This window comes from Babylonia areolata, chromosome 7 (assembly GCF_041734735.1).
Source record: "Babylonia areolata isolate BAREFJ2019XMU chromosome 7, ASM4173473v1, whole genome shotgun sequence".
NCBI lineage: Eukaryota > Metazoa > Mollusca > Gastropoda > Neogastropoda > Buccinidae > Babylonia > Babylonia areolata.
Genome location: NC_134882.1, coordinates 21,620,604 through 21,643,565, shown reverse-complemented (window position 1 = coordinate 21,643,565; position 22,962 = coordinate 21,620,604). Strand labels below are relative to the sequence as shown.

At 40.9% G+C, this 22,962-nt stretch overlaps 1 protein-coding gene across 16 annotated transcripts in view; it reads left to right on the top strand.

The window, feature by feature from the left end:
• Nucleotides 1-22,962, top strand: part of LOC143283900 (C-Jun-amino-terminal kinase-interacting protein 4-like) — a 161,254-nt gene that overhangs the window by 5,945 nt on the left and 132,347 nt on the right. For 9 of the 16 annotated variants that reach the window (XM_076590299.1, XM_076590312.1, XM_076590311.1 and 6 more), the window contains exons 5-9: nt 733-980; nt 3,652-3,957; nt 9,534-9,636; nt 12,924-13,009; nt 17,268-17,333. In XM_076590299.1, the coding sequence (XP_076446414.1) occupies nt 733-980; nt 3,652-3,957; nt 9,534-9,636; nt 12,924-13,009; nt 17,268-17,333 (809 nt within the window). Of the gene's footprint in view, nt 1-732; nt 981-3,651; nt 3,958-9,533; nt 9,637-12,923; nt 13,010-17,267; nt 17,334-18,050; nt 18,087-19,518; nt 19,567-22,962 lie in introns of all 16 variants that reach the window. The other 7 variants (XM_076590307.1, XM_076590306.1, XM_076590304.1 and 4 more) reach the window with 4 other exon arrangements.

Sequence of the window (22,962 nt, the reverse complement as noted above, 5' to 3'; positions counted from 1 at the left end):
ATATATATATATATATAATATTTATTTATTTATATATATATTGTTTAGCTTTTTTTCATGTTAACTTGAGAGTTGTCCCTGGCAAACTTTCAGTCAAATTCTCTCTAACATAAACATGTGTCTGTGTTTGTACATGACTGAAGCCTGACTGAATGACACAGGAAATGGATGATAAGCACCTAAAGGCAGTTCTCACTCGGCTCTGCCTTGGTAGGCAGCCTGTCGTTGGAAATGACTCTTGTGCTAGTAGAGTGCTAAGAGCTTAGTGTCTGACCATGTTTAGGTGCTACCTAAGTCTCCATATCAGTTTGAGTTTCTCAAGTTGTCACTGGGTTTGGATAAATCTCTGTGTACGCTGTATCACATTTCCAAGGCAGATGCCTGACCAGGAGCATAATCCAGTGTGCTTGTCAGGCCTTCAGTGCATGTGTTTATATATATATTTGTGTACCTGTTAGAGAGCATTTCTACAAGTACAACTACAGAATTTTGTCAGAGGACAACACTTTATTTGTCAGTGTGCCAAGTGCATGCTGCACATGGGATCTCTGTCTTATCTAAATAACTAGACACCCAGTTTGATTTTCCAATCAGACTTGGGAGAAAGTGTGAGACCAGTATTTGAACGCAGTCCCTGACGGATACTGTATATACTGTATTGGCAGATAAACATCTTAACCATTCTGCCACTTACTCCTTAACCCCATACCAATCAGTATGTGTGTGTGACAGGGGTGGCTACACAGTGCCAGCCCTGCGGCCGGTCAGCATGGGGCCTGGGGTGGTGTTCCAGCCTCTGGAGGCCAGCCGCCAGGAAGGGGGGGCTTATGAGCTGGCCTCGCCTCACAGTGGGAAGGAGTCCAATGTTAGCCTGCAGAGTGAACTCAGTCACCTGGAAACAGCCTCAGAGACACTGGTCACCAGTGACAAGGAGCAGCTGACCGACAGTGTCAATGTTAAAGAGAAATCCACCGGCACACGTGAGTTGAACATGTTTGTCAGGGATGTGTGTGTGTTTATCCATGTCTTGTTCGTTAGAGTAGAAGAACCTTGTTGTAAAGGATGTGAATAGATAGATCTATATACATCTTTTGTTTTGTGCCATAGAAATGTGAAAAAGTCACACAATATGTTGTCATTTTTATATCAGTGCAGCTTTTCTTTGCTTTGTTTTGTACACTTGAATTTTGAAGAGTCACACAGTGTGTTGTCATTTTTCTTGGACTTCATGCATGATTTAAAGGAGTAAAATGGCTAAACATCTGTAATAATGTTTTTTTTGTTTGTTTTTTGTTTTTTGTTTTTTTGTCCCGAATGTTGGAAAGATGCAAGCTGAGTTATCTTTAGGTGGATGCACACAGAGTCATTTCTCAGCCAACTTCAGTACTTAAATTTGAAAAGAAAGAAAGAAAAAAAAATAGAAAAAAAGAAATCTTGATTGAGTTTTCATTTAAAGAATATAGTTACATGCTTCTCTTTGTTACGTAAGGGAACTTTAAATAAGTTGAAAGCTTTATTTTCTTTTAAGGGTATTGACAGATGTGTTTAGTTTTGTTGTTCCTTGTTTCCCACCACACAGCATCTTGGACAAAGAGCTTTCACTTTTTCAGATTCACAAAAGCAGTAATGTAACATTGTGAAAACATGCACAAAAATGTTTTGGAAAAAGTCTTATTTAATTGATTGATGCCAAGAGAGAATTAGGGAGCGGCTTTTCTTTCAGTCATGGAATTTGTCGCAGAGTAACAGAGTAACCATTTGGTCATATCAGCGTTTGAATTCCATTGCAAGACTTAGGATATCAACACATGAGGTGTAACTGGAGTGGATGAGACTGCTGCTTAGATGCATACACAAAAGCAAAACAAAATATTGTATACAAACATTTACCCAGAAGGCAGAGGAAGAAGTGAAAGAAAAGAATGTTGGTGTTGTATTTGATGAATAAGAATGTATTCAAGTGCACATATGGTTGATCAAATTCTCCAAGTGGTTTGAATCAGATGGTTGATCAAATACTCCAAGTGGTTTGAATCAGATGGCTGATCAAATACTTCAAGTGGTTTGAATCAAGATGGCTGATCAAATACTTCAAGTGGTTTGAATCAAGATGGCTGATCAAATACTCCAAGTGGTTAATGAGGCACAGAGTGCAGTTGAAGACTGCATGATTTGCATTTGATGTGTTTGTTCCTGATGCCCTGTAAAAGTGATGAGCCCACACCAAGATATACTTAACATTCATGGCCCTTGATTCAAGATACTTGTTTTATTTCATTATGATTGCAGCAATAAGATTTCTTTTCTTTTCTTTTTTTTTAAGTTGCAAAAATCTCCTTGTTTGTGCATGTGTGTTGGAGTCATGGTTTTATTGTTTTTGTTTTTTCGCAAGAAGTTTTTGGGTTTTTTTTTCCCCATTACCTATTTTTTATGGTCTAAAACTAAAAGCCAAAGCACGACTATCAAAAGCCAAGGCTTGCTTCGCCACCTGATCTGGTGAAAGATTAGCATTGCTCAGGCATGTGCAGGGTTTTGCTTGTTTTAGCTACTTTCATTCCTGCATTTAGAGAAGCTTCTTTGTTTTATTGGCCAAGCTGAATGTGTGGGTTTGGACTCTTCCTCTTTTCTTCCCCTCTTATTTTTATTTTTTTATGTTCTTTGTTGAGTTCATTTTATTTTTCATTTATTCATAACAAAATTGACTTTTAAGAGAGGTCACAGCAATATTAAGACTGAAGCTCATTAAGAGGTGAAGGTGCCATATGCCTTATCGAGAAAGGAATGAAATGGTCAGTTTGTATAGTACTATGCCTTTCTCAGTTATAATGTTTAGAACAGAACAGCTTGGTTAACTTAAAAAGAAGAAAAAGAGAGAGGATTTAGTGAACAAAATATTTTCAACAATTGTTAATTGTCACAGAGCTGGGTATGCTCTGCTGTCTGATACTTCAGTCATTTTCCAATAAATATAAATGACTTTCTTATACTTGTTATAGAACCACACGGTTTAAGCAGAACTATTTTGGGAAAAAGGCTTATATGTTATTTTTAATTTAAATGACATGAATAAAAAAGAGGGAGCTTCTTTCAGGATATACATAGCCAGTGAAAAGAAAAGATGGTGAGAATCATATTTGAAATTAAGTAAATATTTTGTTAACACACAGGGAGAAATTCTGTTGAAAACTAACAGTACAGACATCAGAATTGATGGTTGAACACAAAGTATGTCAACTGTTGTATGACACTTACTGATTCAGTCATTCAGATTACTCATCAATGCCATTAACAACCAACCAGTAGGAATGATCGCTAAATTGTATAGCACTGGCTGAAGAATAAAAGGAACCAAAGGGTAAGAATGGTGACATTGTGTTACACCTGAACTTTTTTATTTGTTGAAAAGCAGTTTTGTGTTATTGATTGTGTTATTCATGGAATTTGAACTGCTGACCTTCATAATTCAGATCCTCAGCTGTGACCTCTTTTTTTTTATTTCATTATTGACCTCTCTCTTTCATCAATTCTATTCCCCAAGTTCTGCTAGTAGTTGTACATGTTATTAGTATTATTTGTATTATTTATTATTTTCTTTAGTTGCTAATGTTTGGTTTTCACCTTTCTTTCTCTGTTTTTCGCCTGCTTTCCCAGAAGTGCTTGCTGCACCTACTGACCCCGCCCCTCAGCTGTCCCCACCTCCCGCTGAGAAAAGTGAAGAAAAGACCTGTGAACCCCCATCCCCGATAGGAAAGGTGGTAACTGAGGCACACACTGTCACCACCACCACCATGGCTTCCACCCCAGTTATGTCCGCCCAGGCTCACAGTAGAGCTCGGGCAGAGCCGGCATCAGATGCGGCTGAGGTGGTTTTGAGGGAGAAACCCAAATCCCTGGCACCACCAGCAGTGCATGTTTACAAGGCTGAGCCTGATGAGTGTGAGCACGATGAGTTGTCTGGTGAGTTAGAAGCTGTGCTTGACAGTGGACTGGTACCATGCTGTACTTTTTCATTGTTGTGTGTGCTTTGGTTTAATTATTTTATTCTGTTTGTTTTGTTTTGTTCTCTCATGGTCTGTTGTGCAATTTCCTTAGGTTTTTGGTTTTCTTAGGTTTATGTTTTCTTTTATAATGATTTTTGCGTGTGTTCCTGTTTTCTTTGCCTCAGTAAATATTTGCTGTGTTTTTCTACAGATGATTTAGGTAAGTGTTTGCATCTCAATGTGTTCAGACTTGTTGTAATAACCATTCCGTGTTCCCATAGCTAAGTTCTCCATGTACATGCTGTGTAGTGCACAAATTATGAATGGAAAAAAACCTGTGTGTTGTACAGTTGTTTTCGTGATAGTTGGGAAGCAGCATGAATTAATCGAAGCATACTGCCAAAAAGAGAGGAGGAGAAAGTAGCCCAGTATTTTTTATTCCTCAAGCTTGGTGAAATGGTCAGTAGGGTGCTTGTAACATTTTAGGATTGCACAGTAACCCCACTTTGGAGAGATCAGCGCATACAGTAACCCCACTTTGGAGAGATCAAGGCATACAGTAACCCCACTTTGTAGAGATTAAGTAATACAGTAACCCCACTTTAGAGAGATCAGTGCATACAGTAACCCCATTTTGGAGAGATCAGCGCAAACAGTATCCCCATTTTGGAGAGATCAACGCATACAGTAACCCCATTTTGGAGAGATCAACGCATACAGTAACCCCACTTTGGAGAGATCAGTGCATACAGTAACCCCATTTTGGAGAGATCAGCGCATACAGTATCCCCATTTTGGAGAGATCAACGCATACAGTAACCCCACTTTGGGGAGATCAGCACATACAGTAACCCCATTTTGGAGAGATCAACGCATACAGTAACCCCATTTTGGGGAGATCAACGCATACAGTAACCCTAATTTTGGAGAGATCAGTGCATACAGTAACCCCACTTTGGGGAGATCAACGCATACAGTAACCCCACTTTGGAGAGATCAGTGCATACAGTAACCCCATTTTGGAGAGATCTACGCATACGGTAACCCCACTTTGGAGAGATCAACGCATACAGTAACCCCATTTTGTAGAGATCAACACATACAGTATCCCCATTTTGGAGAAATCAAGGCATACAGTAACCCCACTTTGGAGAGATCAACGCATACAGTAATCCCACTTTGGGAAGATCAATGCATCCAGTAACCCCATTTTGGAGAGACCAAGACTCGAAGCAACAGATGACAACTGATACTGTATTTCTGCACACTAGTCCTTCTGCAGCTTTGTTTATAGTGTAGCTTTTAATTGTATATAAAATTTAACTGCTGGATATCTGATCATGATGCACACACACACACACGCACTCACGCGCGCGCCAGATTTATGATTGTTTCATGAGTTATTTTTCGTTGATGATCCTGATGACATTTGAACTAAAACTACTCGGTGGTCATCTTAAACTTAAGCATGTATTGGGTATATTGAATAGCATGGTTGTGAAGGTATGCACGCATGCACACTTACATGCACACATGCTTGCACACTTGCATGCACACACACACACATACACACACACACACACACACATGCTTGGCACATTCGGATATCCTTAATTCTTTTTTTTTACTCCATCTGATGATGCTGTGATTAGCTAACAGGAAGACAAGACTACTGCAGGTAGCAGTGCATCACAGCTGGGCAGGCAAGATCAGTGGAACCTGTACTGAACAGGAAAGGCAGATTCATGGAATATGTTTTGTTGATCAGTAACCATCTAGATAAAAGGCATTATAATAATAATATTGAGATTTGTCAAAATGCTTGAATGATTGAATCACATTTGTTTTCGTCCATACCTCACTCCTTCTGTCCCTGTTCTCCGCCAAATGGATGTGTTGTTCTTGGTGAGTCTGTGTATTGTTGCATGAGTAGATGAGATTCTATTCCCAGGAAAAACCAATATTGTACCGTCTTTTACCTTTAAAATATAAAAGAACTAATCCTTGATGTCATGTACATCTGCATGCCTTGCATGTGTTAAAAAGGGGACAGAGGGAGAACTAGATATTCTTCTTTCATACAAATTAATTTCTGATCTATGTGTTTGTGTGTGTGTGTATCCAGGTGTAGTTTTATATGTTATGACTCATAGTCAATGAAGCTATTGATGTCTGTGTGTTTATTGACAACCAGCTCTGCTGCCTTGGTCATAATTACCAAGTTTACTGCCTTGTTTAGTTGTTGTTTGTTTGTAAATGAACAGGTTTTTTTTTAAATCATTTTGTTCAGAGCTGTGGTTGAGTCTCTTTTTTATTTGTTTGTGCATTTATCTGATGAATGAGTAATCAGCAATTCTGTATTTCAAACTAAACTAACACCTGTACTAATTGCACTGTCTCACACCTCCACCCCTCACCTGTCCTATCTGAATTTTCTGAACCAGTTCCATTGGGTGATATTTTAACTGCTTGCCATGCCCTTGGTTTGTAACATCCAATCCAGTCCAGACTTTTTAAGCAAAGTGTCTACCTTTCTCTTGGTTTGTAACATCCAATCCAGTCCAGACTTTTTAAGCAAAGTGTCTACCTTTCTCTTGGTTTGTAACATCCAATCCAGTCCAGACTTTTTAAAGCAAAGTGTCTACCTTTCTCTTGGTTTGTAACATTCAATCTAATCCAGACTTTTTAAAGCAAAGTGTCTACCTTTCTCTTGGTTTGTAACATCCAATCTAATCCAGACTTTTTAAGCAAAGTGTCTACCTTTCTCTTGGTTTGTAACATCCAATCTAATCCAGACTTTTTAAGCAAAGTGTCTACCTTTCTCTTGGTTTGTAACATCCAATCCAGTCCAGACTTTTTAAGCAAAGTGTCTACCTTTCTATTGGTTTGTAACATCCAATCTAATCCAGACTTTTTAAAGCAAAGTGTCTACCTTTCTCTTGGTTTGTAACAACTAACATTCAGTCTAATCCACACTTTTTAAAGCAAAGTGTCTACCTTTCTCTTGTAACATTCAATTTAATCCAGCCTCTTTAAGCAAAGTATGTCTGTTTTAGTGTCAAAGGTAATACACAGTGCCACCTGAGAATTTTGCAAGTGGACATGTAATTACTGAATGAAACGTTAAATGATCTATGTAAAATTAATGTGAAAGCAGTTGTATTACGCTGTTATTTATTCATATTGGGCTGCACTATTTTGAGGTCTTGTCCTAGAAAGGAGAAAATAAGAGTGTGCATGTGGGGTTTGACATCAGTAGTAGTGCTGAATTATCCATGTATCCTGGCACTGACATGTTTTCACTTGTGTCAGTAAGGAAGGTGATTTTGTTTTGTTTCCCTAGTGCAGTGTTTCCATTTGTTTCAGTGGATAAGACATTTAAAAAAAAAATGTTTTGGTGGCTAGGACAGAGTACAGAAAGTTTCTTTTCTTCTTGGGTTTCAGCTTGTGAAGTAGTCGGTCAAAACCCAGTTCAACACAGCTGTTTAAAGAAATCATCACTGACTGGGCTGTCATTCTGTGTAGATGGTCATCACAAGGACTAGGAGCAATTGATACCAACAGAAAATTATAGACGCTGCTATGTTGGTGATATCACTGTAGACACAGAGAATCAAAATGGCAGTTACCACTGATAATTTTGAATGCCATTCAAAGTTTGGTTCAAAGAACAAATCATAATTTGCAGGGACTAGCCTTTGATCTTGTGTTCCCTTTAATTTTTTTTTTTAAAGGAGCCAAAATTATTATAATGATCACATTGAAAGGAGCACAAAGCATTCTTAGACAAAGCACTTGGTTGGTAAATATATAAAGAACATTGTTAATGCATGTCTTCCCTGAAGAGCAGTTTTTAGAATTGAAAGCATGTGAATTTTCCTGTAGTTGTCTATTACAGAGTATTTAAAAAAAAAAAAAGAAAAAAAAAAGTGAAAGACGCTTGTTGAATTGTTACATATACTAAAGTTTAGTGGTTGTAAGCCACAAGTTTGTATTTTCTGTATATGTGGCATTCATGTTATAGTGTATTTTGATTGGTTGTGTTTTCTGTTTGTTTGTTTGTCTTTTAGATATTTTCCCCCTCTATATGCCATATTATGTCAGAATTGTTTTCACAGTTCTTGTTAGTTACTGATAGTTGATATTAGGGTTACATCAAGTGATAATGTTGCTGTGAAGATGAAGAGTTAGAATCAAATAAAACATAGTATGTTTTTGTACAATTTTAACACTTTTTTTTCCATGGAAGTAAGGATTTTTATCTTGAAAAATATAATGCTTGTTATTTTACGAGGCTCTTTTTAAAATAAAATTTTATATGTTGGTTTAGAAATGTATACTGAACTAAGATCATACCATATGGTTCTTGCTCCCTACATCATCATGTCTAGGATATACACAAAACTAGGTTGACATTCTTGCACAATGAGTTTTGGGGAGGTGTAATGGTGTTTCACCAATATTATATCAGTTTTTTTGTTTGGGTTTTTAGATAAAAGGCTTGAAATGTTGGTCTGCCACAGGTTGTTAATGAAAATTGATCAAATATTGGTCAGTGATTATAAAATTGATTCAGTTAAAGACAAAAATTGGTTCTTAAATCCAACTGAAATATTGGTTAACATGAAAACTGATTTAAAAGTCACCGATGGACAGGACTCCCTGAAACAATGTCTAATTTTGTTGAAATTGTTGATTGGGCTGGCCCAAACATTGGCTAATTTTGTTGAAATTGTTTACAGGACTGGCCCAAACTGGCTAATTTTGTTGAAATTGTTGACAGGACTGGCCCAAACACTGGCTAATTTTGTTGAAATTGTTGACAGGACTGGCCCAAACATTGGCTAATTTTGTTGAAATTGTTGACAGGACTGGCCCAAACATTGGCTAATTTTGTTGAAATTGTTGACAGGACTGGCCCAAACTGGCTAATTTTGTTGAAATTGTTGACAGGACTGGCCCAAACACTGGTTAATTTTGTTGAAATTGTTGACAGGACTGGCCCAAACTGGCTAATTTTGTTGAAATTGTTGACAGGACTGGCCCAAACACTGGCTAATTTTGTTGAAATTGTTAACAGGACTGGCCCAAACACTGGTTAATTTTGTTGAAGTTGTTGACAGGACTGGCCCAAACACTGGCTCACATTGTTGAAGTTGTTGATAGGACTGGTCCAAACACTGGCTAACATTGTTGAAATTGTTGATAGGACTGGCCCAAACACTGGCTAACATAGTTGAAATTGTTGACAGGACTGGCCCAAACACTGGCTAACATTGTTGAAATTGTTGACAGGACTGGCCCAAACACTGGCTAACATAGTTGAAATTGTTGACAGGACTGGCCTAAACATCGGCTAACATTGTTGAAATTGTTGACAGGACTGGCCCAAACATTGGCTAACATTGTTGAAATTTTTGACAAGACTGGCCCAAACACTGGCTAACATTGTTGAAATTGTTGACAGGACTGGCCCAAACATTGGCTAACATTGTTGAAATTGTTGACAGGACTGGCCCAAACATTGGCTAACATTGTTGAAATTGTTGACAGGACTGGCCCAAACACTGGCTAACATTGTTGCAACAACACCAGAGCTGGAAGAATCCCAAGAATCTGTTGCATCACGAGGCAGCGTAGACAATCGCAAGTCCATGTCAGTGTTTGGGTGATGGTTAAACACATAGCACAGTAGTAATATTGATAATTCTGTGTGTTTGGTGCCTTTGTGTTGACTGGAAGTTGTCTGTGCATGTAGATCAGTAGCGATGTTCATTATTGTTTGTATTTTAGAGTTTGTTTTTGAAGCACAGTGAGAAAATACGATGTACATATGATAATAAGTCCAGGCCGTCAGGTCTTAGTTTCCCGAAAGGAAAAGGAAGAAGTGTCAAAGATCTGTCTTGGTTTTAGAAAGAAAAGAAAAAACATTGTGTTAAGAGTGCTGACATTGCTCTTTTTAGGTGGACATGAAGACACACAAGGTCACCATTCTGTTGTCCTTTTACTGAAGACCATATTCAGTGCCATGTATACTGTACCATGTCAAACTGATGCATACTTGGCATGTTGGTTTGCACTGTTTGGCCAAATTTTGGTGGCTAACGCAGTAATAAAATGCCTCTGCCAGGTCTGCTTCCTCGCAGCCAGTCAATGCAACTCCCAGCCTCAAACCCTGAATTGTTATTCCTTTTTACCAACAGCAATGCTGTCTTAGACATTTGTGTTTTCTTCTTGCACATAATACATGAAGACACGCAGGCATTCCATGTGCCTTACTGCATGCCCACATGAGCATGCACCCACACACATGCACACCCACACACAGAGGCTTCACTTTTATTAGACAACCATTGAGATGGAACCTGACAGGTGATCAATAAAAGAACATGAATCAGAAGACCGTTTAACTGTGGCTTCCTTTAATGATCAATAGTTTTTGTGAGATTGCCTTCATCAGCTGTCTTTCAGGTTTTGATCGATTCTGCAGCTATGTAAAAGTTGAGTCTGAAAGTTACATCTCTAAATATGATGCAGAAAAATCTCTAAGGATCCCCAGCCATAAGGTGCAAAGATCAAATATTTATTAGCCACTATCCCTTTTTTATTATTTTTTAATTTTTTATTGTATTTCTTTGTTTTGTTTTCTTCCAAATCTCTTAATAGCCCACATGGGCAGCTTTGTGAGTTTGTTGGTTATAGTGATTTTTCTGCTGCATTGATTGGGAACACCTGTCTCCATAAAAAGCCAAGAACCAACAGATGAAGTGAAGCAGGGATTTTGGAGAAAACACAACTGATTCTTAAAGAATTAAAAAAAATATATATAAAAAGAAAGAAAAACCAAACACTTTTTTCAAAATTAGATGTAGATTATTATGTCAGTAATAAGATGTATTCTAGCCGGTTGATAATTCCACTTCATCAGTTGTATTTCTTATTATTTTTGATAAATAATAATAATAATAATAATAATTATAATTCATAACTTTTCAATGGCGTGATATCCAGTACGTATGCTGCTCAAAGGCCTTACATCATCAAGCCAGATATAAACATAACATAAAACATTACAACAGCTCAATCCAATGTATTCACAGAATGAATAAAAAAGCATGATCCACCTAACAATAAAAATATCAAGTAAATAATGCTTAGATTAAAAAGAAATACATTCCTTAAAAACACACCTTTTTTAGACACACACATGCATGAGCACACACTCACACTCAAACACACACACACACACACATGCATGTGCGCGCACCCAGACACATTAAACTGCACTAAAACAGGATTTCGTGAGAATAAATATCTCTAGCACAAAACTCCATGTGGCAAATACACTATGGACTATCCATCCTGCTGAGTACAGGAATGTTTGTGGAAAAGGTGCGTTTTCACATCTGACTTGAAGGTCTGGAGATCAGGAGCATTTCTGAGGGATGATGGCAAAGAATTCCAAATTTGGGGTACTTGAGCTGAAAAAGACCTTTTCCCTGCACATTTTAAATTAGTTCTTGGGACTTTAAGTAACAGTTCAGAACTGGATCTTAGCATTCTACATGGTTCGTACGTTTCCAGCACAGAGGAGAGATACAGGGGAAGAGATTCATCAAAATGTCGGAAGGCAAGTGTCGCTAGTTTATAGTGGATGCAGGACTCTATAGGAAGCCAGTGTAACTGATGCAAAAGAGATGTGACATGATCAGATTTCTTTTTTGCTAGGACGAGTCGTGCAGCATTGTTCAGTACTTTCTGTAGTCTAATAAGAGAGGAAGATGGTAAGCCTGCTAAGGTAGAATTGCAGTAATCTAGTCTGGACAGGACAAAAGAGGAAACCAACTGAGCCATGTTTTTCTCTGTTAAGTATGGTCTGACTGAGAGGCTAGTCTGCGGAGATGAAAATTGCATGAGCGACACAGGGATGAAATGTGATCAGCCATGGTCAAGGTCTGATCAATATGTACACCTAGGTATTTAGCTGATGTTTGAAATGTAACTGTAGAAGTGCCGAGAGTGACTGGGCCCTTTTTTATTATTTCATTGAGACGAGCTCGGTCTCCTACAGCTAAGAGCTCGGTTTTCTCTTCGTTAAGTTTCAGCTTGTTTCTGTCCATCCACACCTTTACATCAGCCACACAGGCTTCCGTCTCATTAATGACTGTTTTGAAGTCAGATGGTGGAGCGGCTTTTTGTAGCTCAGTGTCATCAGCATACTTACAGTAATTAAATGAATGCCTTTTGATGATGTCACACAAAGGCTGAGTATATAAAGTGAATAAAATAGGTCCCAGAACTGATCCCTGAGGGACACCAAATACAAGAGGGATAACCTTAGAAGTGGTATGATTTACTTTAATGCAGAGCTGATGGTTTGAAAGATATGATGAAAACCATTTTAAAGCAGTAACTCATCCAGTAACTTTGTTAAATCACTTTTTTGAGGGGTAGGGGTCTAATTAGTAGTTTGAAGAATGTATCTGTGGTTGATGTAGTAGGCAGCACATATGAGTCATGGAAGTGTTTGCAACATTTTGTTGTTGAAAAAGGGAGCATTTTGTATTGAGGGATTTTTCCAGTGATTTGTTTTCCTAGACAATAGTTCTCTGACACAAATAGGTGACATCAAAACAATATTTATTGAAGTACAATAGTTAGAATATAACTGCTAAAGTGCCTCAAACAAAAAAAGATACCAGCTTTTGATCTCGTGCATATGTATGCTTCAGTTCTGATCATGAAGACATGTTTTAAATCTCCATGCAGATAACTGCTAAAGTGTCTGAAATGGAAAAAGCAACAGCTTTTGATCTTGTGCATACATATGCTTTGTGTTGATCCCAAAGATGTGTTTTCAATCTGAGTGCAGTGTTTTTTTGGTTGAGTGTTGCCTGGTGTTTTCTCTCGACAGGGTTAAATGACTCAACCTGTGTGTTGCAGGAGGAATGATGACTCCATCTTCGAAGAGCTGTCCGTTCAGGACACGGACATGATTGCTGAGGTGGACTTTGGTGCTGACATTACAGGTAAGACAGGGGTGATTGGTTGTTTGTGGGGGGCAGACACTGTGAATTTTTTGTTGTTGTTGTTTTCCTAGAGCAGCTTGCATGCCAGAAAGTATTGTGCAGAGAAAAGTGTGTGGGAAAGAGGAGGGGGTTTTAAGAGGGAATCCTGTCAGGTGTGAATGAGAGATCAGCAAGGTGTGTTTCACTGAAGATGTTCCATGAGGTGTCTCCTGGACAGCCATATTATTATCATATTCCATCACTGACTGATGGAATGATGCATGTATAGTCCTTATTGCTGAGGCAGTGACACAGTCATCAGCATGAAGAGTCTGCTGGTCATCTGGTCGGTTTTGAAGTCTCTCAGTCTGGGGAGACCTGCTTTGCATCGTGGTTCTTGGCTGTCCTGTGTCTCGTGCATCATGATGCATGGTGGTAATGTGGGAAGGATTTCATTTTGCTGCCGTTTCCATCCCCATTCTTGGCTTGTATGAAATTGTTTCTCAGACTGGAGGAAAGATGTCAGTGGTCATCTTGAAGAGAGTGAATGAAAGGAAGAGTTGTCTTTGCTTGTAGGTAATGAATATTCAGAGAACAGGAGGATTTTACTGGTGAAAGAAACAAAGCAGGGTGGTGGTAGACAGACATTTTCCCTGTGAGTGAAGAAAGAAGCAAAACATGCCAATGTTAAGTCCAGAGGGAAAAAGTGTAATGCACTGGTTGATCCTTTGGAGGTTTGAGGGGGGAGATAGTGATGCAAGTGCAGGGGGAGGATATGGTTTAGTTCATCAATGGAGGGTTGAGGGGGGAGATAGTGATGCAGGTGCAGGGAGAGGATATGGTTTAGTTCATAAATGAAGGGTTGAGGCGGGGGAGTTGGGGGGGGGGGGGGGGCATAGTGATGCAAGTGCAGGGAGAGGATATGGTTTAGTTCATTAATGGATGGTTGAGGGGGGAGATGGTGATGCAAGTGTAGGGAGAGGATATGGTTTAGTTCATAAATGGAGGGTTGAGGGGGTGGGGGGGGGCATAGTGATGTAAAGGTGCAGGGAGAGGATATGGTTTAGTTCATAAATGGAGGGTTGAGGGGGAGATAGTGATGCAAGTGCAGGGAGAGGATATGGTTTAGTTCATTAATGGAGGGTTGAGGGGGGAGATAGTGATGCAGGTGTAGGGAGAGGATATGGTTTAGTTCATAAGTGGAGGGTTGAGGGTCGGGGGGGGGGGGGGGCATAGTGACGCAAGCGCAGGGAGATGGTATGGTTGTAGGGAGAGGATACAAGTGCAGGGAGAGGACATGGTTGTAGGGAGAGGATACAAGTGCAGGGGGAGGGTGTGGTTGTAGGGAGAGGATACAAGTGCGGGGAGAGGATATAGTTGTAGGGAGAGGATACAAGTGCAGGGAGAGGATATGGTTGTAGGGAGAGGATACAAGTGCAGGGAGAGGGTATGGTTGTAGGGAGAGGATACAAATGCATGGAGAGGGTATGGTTGTAGGGAGAGGATACAAGTGAGGATACAAGTGTGGGGGGAGGATACAAGTGCAGGGAGAGAGTATGGTTGTAGTGAGAGGATACAAGTGCAGGGAGAGGATACAAGTGTGGGGAGAGGGTATGGTTGAAGGGAAAGGATACAGGTGTGGGGAGATGGTATGGTTGTAGGGAGAGGATACAAGTGCAGGGAGAGGATATAGTTGTTGGGAGAGGATACAAGTGCAGGGAGAGGATATAGTTGTTGGGAGAGGATACAAGTGCAGGGAGAGGATATAGTTGTTGGGAGAGGATACAAGTGCAGGGAGAGGATATAGTTGTTGGGAGAGGATACAAGTGCAGGGAGAGGATATAGTTGTTGGGAGAGGATACAAGTGCAGGGAGAGGATATAGTTGTTGGGAGAGGATACAAGTGCAGGGAGAGGATATAGTTGTTGGGAGAGAATACAAGTTCAGGGAGAGGATATGATTAAATTGATAAATGGAGGGTTGAAGAGTGCAGTGGAAAAAGAAAACTAAAACGAACAAGTTGATGATAGAAGACTTTAGTGTCTCAGAGAGCGAGAGAGGGGAAGAATGAATGTTTACTGTTTTAAAGAGAGAGAGAGAGAGGAAAAATGAGTGTTTACTGTTTTAAAGAGAGAGAGAGAGGAAGAATGAGTGTTTACTGTCTCAGAGAGCGAGCGAGAGAGAGGAAGAATGAGTGTTTACTGTCTCAGAGAGCAAGAGAGAGAGAGGAAGAATGAGTGTTTACTGTCTCAGAGAGCGAGAGAGAGAGAGGAAGAATGAGTGTTATACTGTTTTAAAGAGAGAGGGGAAGAATGAGTGTTTACTGTTTTAAAGAGAGAGGGGAAGAATGAGTGTTTACTGTTTTAAAGAGAGACAGAGAGGAAGAATGAGTGTTTACTAGAGCGAGAGAGGGGAAGAATGAGTGTTTACTGTCTTAAAGAGAGAGAGAGAGGGGGGGAGAATGAGCGTTTACTGTCTTAGAGAGAGAGAGAGAGAGAAGAAGAAGAAGAAGAATGAGTGTCTACTGTCTTAAAGAGAGAGGGGGGGGGGGAAGAATGAGTGTTTACTGACTTAGAGAGTGAGGGGGGGGGGGGGAAAGAATGAGTGTTTACTGTCTTAGAGAGAGAGAGGGGAGGGGGGGAAGAATGAGTGTTGACTGTCTTAGAGAGAGAGAGAGAGGGGGGAAGAATGAGTGTTGACTGTTTTAAAGAGAGAGGGGGGGGGAAGAATGAGTGTTGATTGTTTTAAAGAGAGAGGGGGGGGGGAGAATGTGCGTTTACTGTCTTAAAGAGAGGGAGGGGGGGGGGGAGAATGAGCGTTTACTGTCTTAAAGAGAGAGAGAGGGGGGGAAGAATGAGTGTTTACTGTCTTAAAGAAAGAGAGAGGGGGGGAAGAATGAGTGTTTACTGTCTTAAAGAGAGGGGAGGGGGGGGAGAATGAGCGTTTACTGTCTTAAAGAGAGAGAGAGGGGGGGAAGAATGAGTGTTTACTGTCTTAAAGAAAGAGAGAGGGGGGGAGAAGAATGAGTGTTTATTGTCTTAAAGAGAAAGAGTGGGGGGGGGGGGAGAATGAGTGTTGACTGTTTTAAAGAGAGAGGGGGGAAGAATAAGTGTTGACTGTTTTAAAGAGAGATAGAGAGGGGGGAAGAATGAGTGTTGACTGTTTTAAAGAGAGAGAGAGAGAGGGGTGGGGGAGAATGAGTGTTGACTGTTTTAAAGAGAGGGGGGGGGGGGGGAAGAATGAGTGTTGACTGTTTTAAAGAGAGAGAGAGGGGGGGGGGAAGAATGAGTGTTGACTGTTTTAAAGAGAGAGAGGGGGGGGGAAGAATGAGTGTTGACTGTTTTAAAGAGAGAGAGAGGGGGGGGGGAAGAATGAGTGTTGACTGTTTTAAAGAGAGAGAGAGGGGGGGGGGAAGAATGAGTGTTGACTGTTTTAAAGAGAGAGAGAGAGGGGGGGAAGAATGAGTGTTGACTGTTTTAAAGAGAGAGAGGGGGGGGGGGGAGAATGAGTGTTGACTGTTTTAAAGAGAGAGAGGGGGGGGGGGAAGAATGAGTGTTGACTGTTTTAAAGAGAGAGGGGGGGGGGGAAGAATGAGTGTTGACTGTTTTAAAGAGAGAGAGGGGGGGGGAAGAATGAGTGTTGACTGTTTTAAAGAGAGAGGGGGGGGGGAAGAATGAGTGTTGACTGTTTTAAAGAGAGAGAGAGGGGGGGGGGAAGAATGAGTGTTGACTGTCTTAAAGAGAGAGAGGGGAGAAGAATGAGTGACTTGAATGTAAGAGAAGGGAGAAATACATGAAAGACCTGAAGGATATATGTAGGGGAAATTTGGGGGAGGGGGGGTGGAGGGGGGGAGAGTTTGACACACCATGAGAGAGCTTGTAGTGGGATTAATGGATTGAGAAGAAAAGTGTGATAATGAAACATGAAAAGAGAAGTCTGTTATTGCTAGGCTGGGAAAAAAGAATAATAGCCATTGTTTTTTGTTTTTGGCTGTTTTTTTTGTTTTGTTTTTGTTTTTGTTTTTTTGGGTTTTTTTTTTTTTTTTTTTTTTGTATGATTATATATTATTTGTTACCAACACAGTTATTTTAAGATGAATAGAAGCAAAACAAGAACAGTGCATTTCAGTGTCAATTTGAGTCCTCCCATCTGCCTCCTCTTTTCAGAGGGGGAGTTGGGTTGGGAATCGTGAACAGTTTGTGCTTTGAATACAGTGAATTGATGCATTGAACTGACTGTGCACATGATGCAAAGAGAAGATGAATGAATGTACACTGCAGAGGAAGGTGAAATGAAGAGAGTGACTGTCATTTTGTCCCATGTTGTGAACGAAGACCCTGTGGCAGGTATGTTATTCCCAGACTGTGGTGTAGGATGAGCTTATTGTAATAACTGTGGTGTCAGGTTGAGCTTATTGCCATGTTTGGTGCCTAGATGCAGTTCACATGTGGGGGTTGGGTTCTTCACTGCTCCCCAGCATATCATTCAGGTGTCACTGTTTTGTCAGAGGCATGACTCCACGGAAAAGAGATTTGTAATTGTTCACTGGACATTTTTATATTTCAGTTTGATCAGGTAGCAGTTTGTTTTCAGCAAAATGCAAAGCAGTCATCAGAGTGATGTCTGAATATGTTCTTACCTTTTACCAGTTGATTCAGGTCTTCAATAAGCAAAATAATATTGCTTTCTGAGCATCCCAATTGTTGTTGAATGAAGAATGTCTAAATTTGTGGATAGACTTTTTATCTCATCTAATGGATTGACAAATATCTGTGAAAAAAAAAGACATGTTCATGATTTGTGGTTCACAAATAGACCTAAATGTTTAACAACAGCTAACAGTTTTAAAAGAAAAAAATGAAAATGTAGGGGTGGAGGCTGGGTGGGGTAGGGGAGACGTGGAAAATCTTATTTCTGGTTGGGTGTCATGCCTCTTACGCTTCCTGTGTCATTTTGCTGGCACGACACAGGACCCACATTTGTGGTGTCCTGTCTAGTGTGGTGATGCAGTGCTTACCAGCATTATATTGAAAAGTTTGCCCGTCTCTACACTGTCATCCTAGGGAAAGAAGTGAATCCTGCTGATTATGCATCTTCAGGTAACTTTCATTGTGTGTGCCATAGAGCGACAGACCATTGTAGGATCTTTGTATTTCAGAAATTAACATCTTTTCATAGTGGTGCAGAGGGAAAGTAGAAGCTTGATTTGTTTGTAAAGTTTCTGTTGTGTGTTGAGTCACAGTATAGTTTCTGTTGTGTGTTCAGTCACAGTAGAGTTTCTGTTGTGTGTTGAGTCACAATAGTTGTTTCTTGTTGTTTGTTCATTCAGCTTGGTCATTGTGTTCTCACTTGCATGCATTAATTTTATGTACATATATTTTGTATTTGTATAGATTGAACTTCATGACTATAAACGTATTGTATGTTGTTGGGGTATATGTGTACTGTCTTTGCTTCAGTATTATACCCCACACTAATTCTGTGGATGATGATCACTTCATGTCAGCTTTGGTTCTTAAGAATTTGAGAGAAATGCATATCCTCTCTGATCCATACAAGATTTTTCTCGTTCTGAATCACAGAGAAATGCATGTCCCCTCTCATTCCTATTAGACTGGGGTTCTTCAGAACCCTAGAGAAATGCATGTCATCTCTCATTCCTATCAGATTGGGGTTCTTCAGAACCCAAGAGAAATACATGTCCCCTGTCATTCCTGTCAGATTGGGGTTCTTCAGAACCCTTGAGAAATACATGTCATCTCTCATTCCTATCAGACTGGGGTTCTTCAGAACCCTAAAGAAATACATGTAATCTGTCATTCCTATCAGACTGGGGTTCTTCAGAACCCTAGAGAAATGCATGTCATCTCAGATTCCTATCAGATTGGGGTTCTTCAGAACCCAAGAGAAATACATGTCTTCTCTCATTCCTATCAGATTGGGGTTTTCAGAACCCAAGAGAAATACATGTCCCCTGTCATTCCTATCAGATTGGGGTTCTTCAGAACCCTAGAGAATTGCATGTCATCTCTCATTCCTATGAGATTGGGGTTCTTCAGAACCCAAGAGAAATACATGTCCCATCATTCCTATCAGATTGGGGTTCTTCAGAACCCTAGAGAAATACATGTCATCGCAGATTCCTATCAGATTGGGGTTCTTCAGAACCCTAGAGAAATACATGTCATTTGTCATTCCTATCAGATTGGTGTTCTTCAGAACCCTAGAAAAATACATGTCATCTGTCATTCCTATCAGATTGGGGTTCTTCAGAACCCTAGAGAAATGCATGTCCTCTCTCATTCCTATCAGATTGGGGTTCTTTAGAACCCTAGAGAAATACCTGTCATTTGTCATTCCTATCAGACTGGGGTTCTTCAGAACCCTAGAGAAATACATGTCCCCTATCATTCCTATCAGATTGGGGTTCTTCAGAACCCTAGAGAAATGCATGTCATCTCTCATTCCTATCAGATTGGGGTTCTTCAGAACCCTAGAGAAATGCATGTCATCTGTCATTGCTGTATTCAGGGCATGCTGCTCCAAGGCCGGTGTTAAGTGTGATGGAAAGCCGGAGAGGTGGGTTCACGCTGTGACCCTGTCCTTCATGTTCTCCCATCCCAACTGGTCCCCACCCCCTGTCCTTCACGTTCTCCCATCCCAACTGGTCCCCACACCCTGTCCTTCACGTTCTCCCATCCCAACTCGTCCCCACACCCTGTCCTTCACGTTCTTCCATCCCAACTCGTCCCCACACCCTGTCCTTCACGTTCTCCCATCCCAACTCGTCCCCACACCCTGTCCTTCACGTTCTTCCATCCCAACTCGTCCCCACACTCTGTCCTTCACGTTCTCCCATCCCAACTCGTCCCCACACCCTGTCCTTCACGTTCTTCCATCCCAACTCGTCCCCACACTCTGTCCTTCACGTTCTCCCATCCCAACTCGTCCCCACACTCTGTCCTTCACGTTCTCCCATCCCAACTGGTCCCCACACCCTGTCCTTCACGTTCTCCCATCCCAACTCGTCCCCACACCCTGTCCTTCACGTTCTCCCATCCCAACTCGTCCCCACACTCTGTCCTTCACGTTCTCCCATCCCAACTGGTCCCCACACCCTGTCCTTCACGTTCACCCATCCCAACTCGTCCCCACACCCTGTCCTTCACATTCTCCCATCCCAACTGGTCCCCACACCCTGTCCTTCACGTTCTCCCATCCCAACTGGTCCCCACACCCTGTCCTTCACGTTCACCCATCCCAACTCGTCCCCACACCCTGTCCTTCACATTCTCCCATCCCAACTCGTCCCCACACTCTGTCCTTCACGTTCACCCATCCCAACTCGTCCCCACACCCTGTCCTTCACGTTCACCCATCCCAACTCGTCCCCACACCCTGTCCTTCACGTTCTCCCATCCCAACTCGTCCCCACACCCTGTCCTTCACGTTCTCCCATCCCAACTGGTCCCCACACCCTGTCCTTCACGTTCTCCCATCCCAACTCGTCCCCACACCCTGTCCTTCACATTCTCCCATCCCAACTGGTCCCCACACCCTGTCCTTCACGTTCTTCCATCCCAACTGGTCCCCACACTCTGTCCTTCATGTTCTCCCATCCCAACTGGTCCCCACACTCTGTCCTTCACGTTCTTCCATCCCAACTCGTCCCCACACACTGTCCTTCACATTCTCCCATCCCAACTGGTCCCCACACCCTGTTATTCACGTTCTCCCATCCCAACTGGTCCCCACACCCTGTCCTTCACGTTCTTCCATCCCAACTGGTCCCCACACCCTGTCCTTCATCATTTCATGTTCTCCCATCCCAACTGGTCCCCACACCCTGTCCTTCACATTCTCCCATCCCAACTCGTACCCACACCCTGTTATTCACGTTCTCCCATCCCAACTGGTCCCCACACCCTGTTATTCACGTTCTCCCATCCCAACTGGTCCCCACACCCTGTCCTTCACGTTCTTCCATCCCAACTGGTCCCCACACCCTGTCCTTCACGTTCTTCCATCCCAACTGGTCCCCACACCCTGTCCTTCATCATTTCATGTTCTCCCATCCCAACTGGTCCCCACACCCTGTCCTTCATCATTTCATGTTCTCCCATCCCAACTGGTCCCCACACCCTGTCCTTCATCATTTCATGTTCTCCCATCCCAACTGGTCCCCACACCCTGTCCTTCATCATTTCATGTTCTCCCATCCCAACTGGTCCCCACACCCTGTCCTTCACATTCTCCCCCTTCTCCTCCTCCTCCACCCCTCCAGCATTTGACCCCTTTGACTTTTGTGCACGAGGTTGAGGTTGAACAGTTTGAATGTTTAAAACCTGAAGAAATGCATCAGATTCCAGAGAGCAGCAGCTGTATGCTTAGGGTATGGAGATCATTTCAACATGAACCTGAGAATGGATTTGGATGTATAGAAGTTAGAACATAATGAATGATTGATTAAAATTTTGAATAAAAACATTGAAATAAATGCATGAAATACATACATGTATAAGCACAAAGCAGTCCAAGTAATAATTAAAGAAACACCACAACATATTCTTTAAACATTTTCTCATCACTTGTTCCTGATTTAGTAAAGGATTCATTATTTGAATTTGTTCACCTCTTGATTATGATTAAAAAAAAATTTTTTTATTAAAGTGTTACTTTTGAAAAGGCAGGATGATATTTTTATAAATGAGTCTAATGATTTGATTAGATTTGATTAAAACCTGGCCCAAAAATAGTTATCTACGTGTACATCACCAGCAACAACAGAACAACAGTTGCAGCTACAATGAATACTAAGTTTGTAGATTCTTGCTTGCTTCAAACATAATTAGGCATCCACAAAATGATGACCAATGAATTGCCCAAGTATCTCACCCTTCCTTTACCAGCGTGTGTCACCAGCAACAACAGAACAGCAGCTACAGCTACAGTCAATAGAAAAACCCGCACCTTCTTCATTCTTTCTTGACATTTTGAATTCAGAGAAATGGAGAAGACTGAAGAGGAAAAAGAAAGTTCAATTTTCTTTGTATGCATAAGTGGCAGTTTCCAGCTACGTTTTCTGTTAATCAGCCTGCACATTTGTCCGATGTGTGTATTATATTTGGCTTTGCTACTATACTTCCTGATGAAAAAAAAAAAAAATGAAAAAAAATTTTTTTTCATCAACAGAGATGGGATTCTGAAGAAAATTTTGAGGTTTATGGTTATTCAGAGTCTGTTGGCATCATTTTGGGGACTTGCTTTTGGTATTTTTTTGTGAACATTCCAAACACATTCATTATTCTACATTGGCTTTGGAATCTCACTATGTCAAAGAATGCCAGTGTTTTAGAATTCCATCTCTGAATCAGTGTTGTGTGTTGGTTTATCCCTGTTAATGTCTTTCCTCAAGTCTGGTTTTTTTCTGCCTTTTCTGATTGTATTCTACCTGGCTGTGTATCTGAATAAATTGTAGCCTTTTGTCCAAGTTAGTGATACATTAGGGAAGATGGGTTTCTTTATGAGAAATGATGAAGTTAAAAAGTCTCTTTTTCGTCTCAGTATCTACAGTAGCATGGGTATAATAGGCAGACATACATCTTTATTTCTCTGTGTGTCTCACTGTGTTTGAGTCACTATGTGATAGTGATTATCATTCATCTCTGTGCTTTGTTTCAGTGTCAGTCATTGTTTGAACTTCATGAGTCCTTGTCAGTGGTTATCTCCTAAAGGATGTGAAATGCATATATATTCTGTGCTCCACCAGCATTTCTGTATCTGTCCGCATCAGGACAAATGGGATTCTCTTATAGGACAGTCTGTCACAATAAATCTGGTACCAATGGGGATTGTCTTAAGGAGAATAAGGAGAACAAAATGGCAGTGTGAAGGCATTACATAATATTGTCAGTATGCTTTTTGTAATGAATTTAATCTGGCTGGTAGTATTTATTATACTATATTGTTGCATAA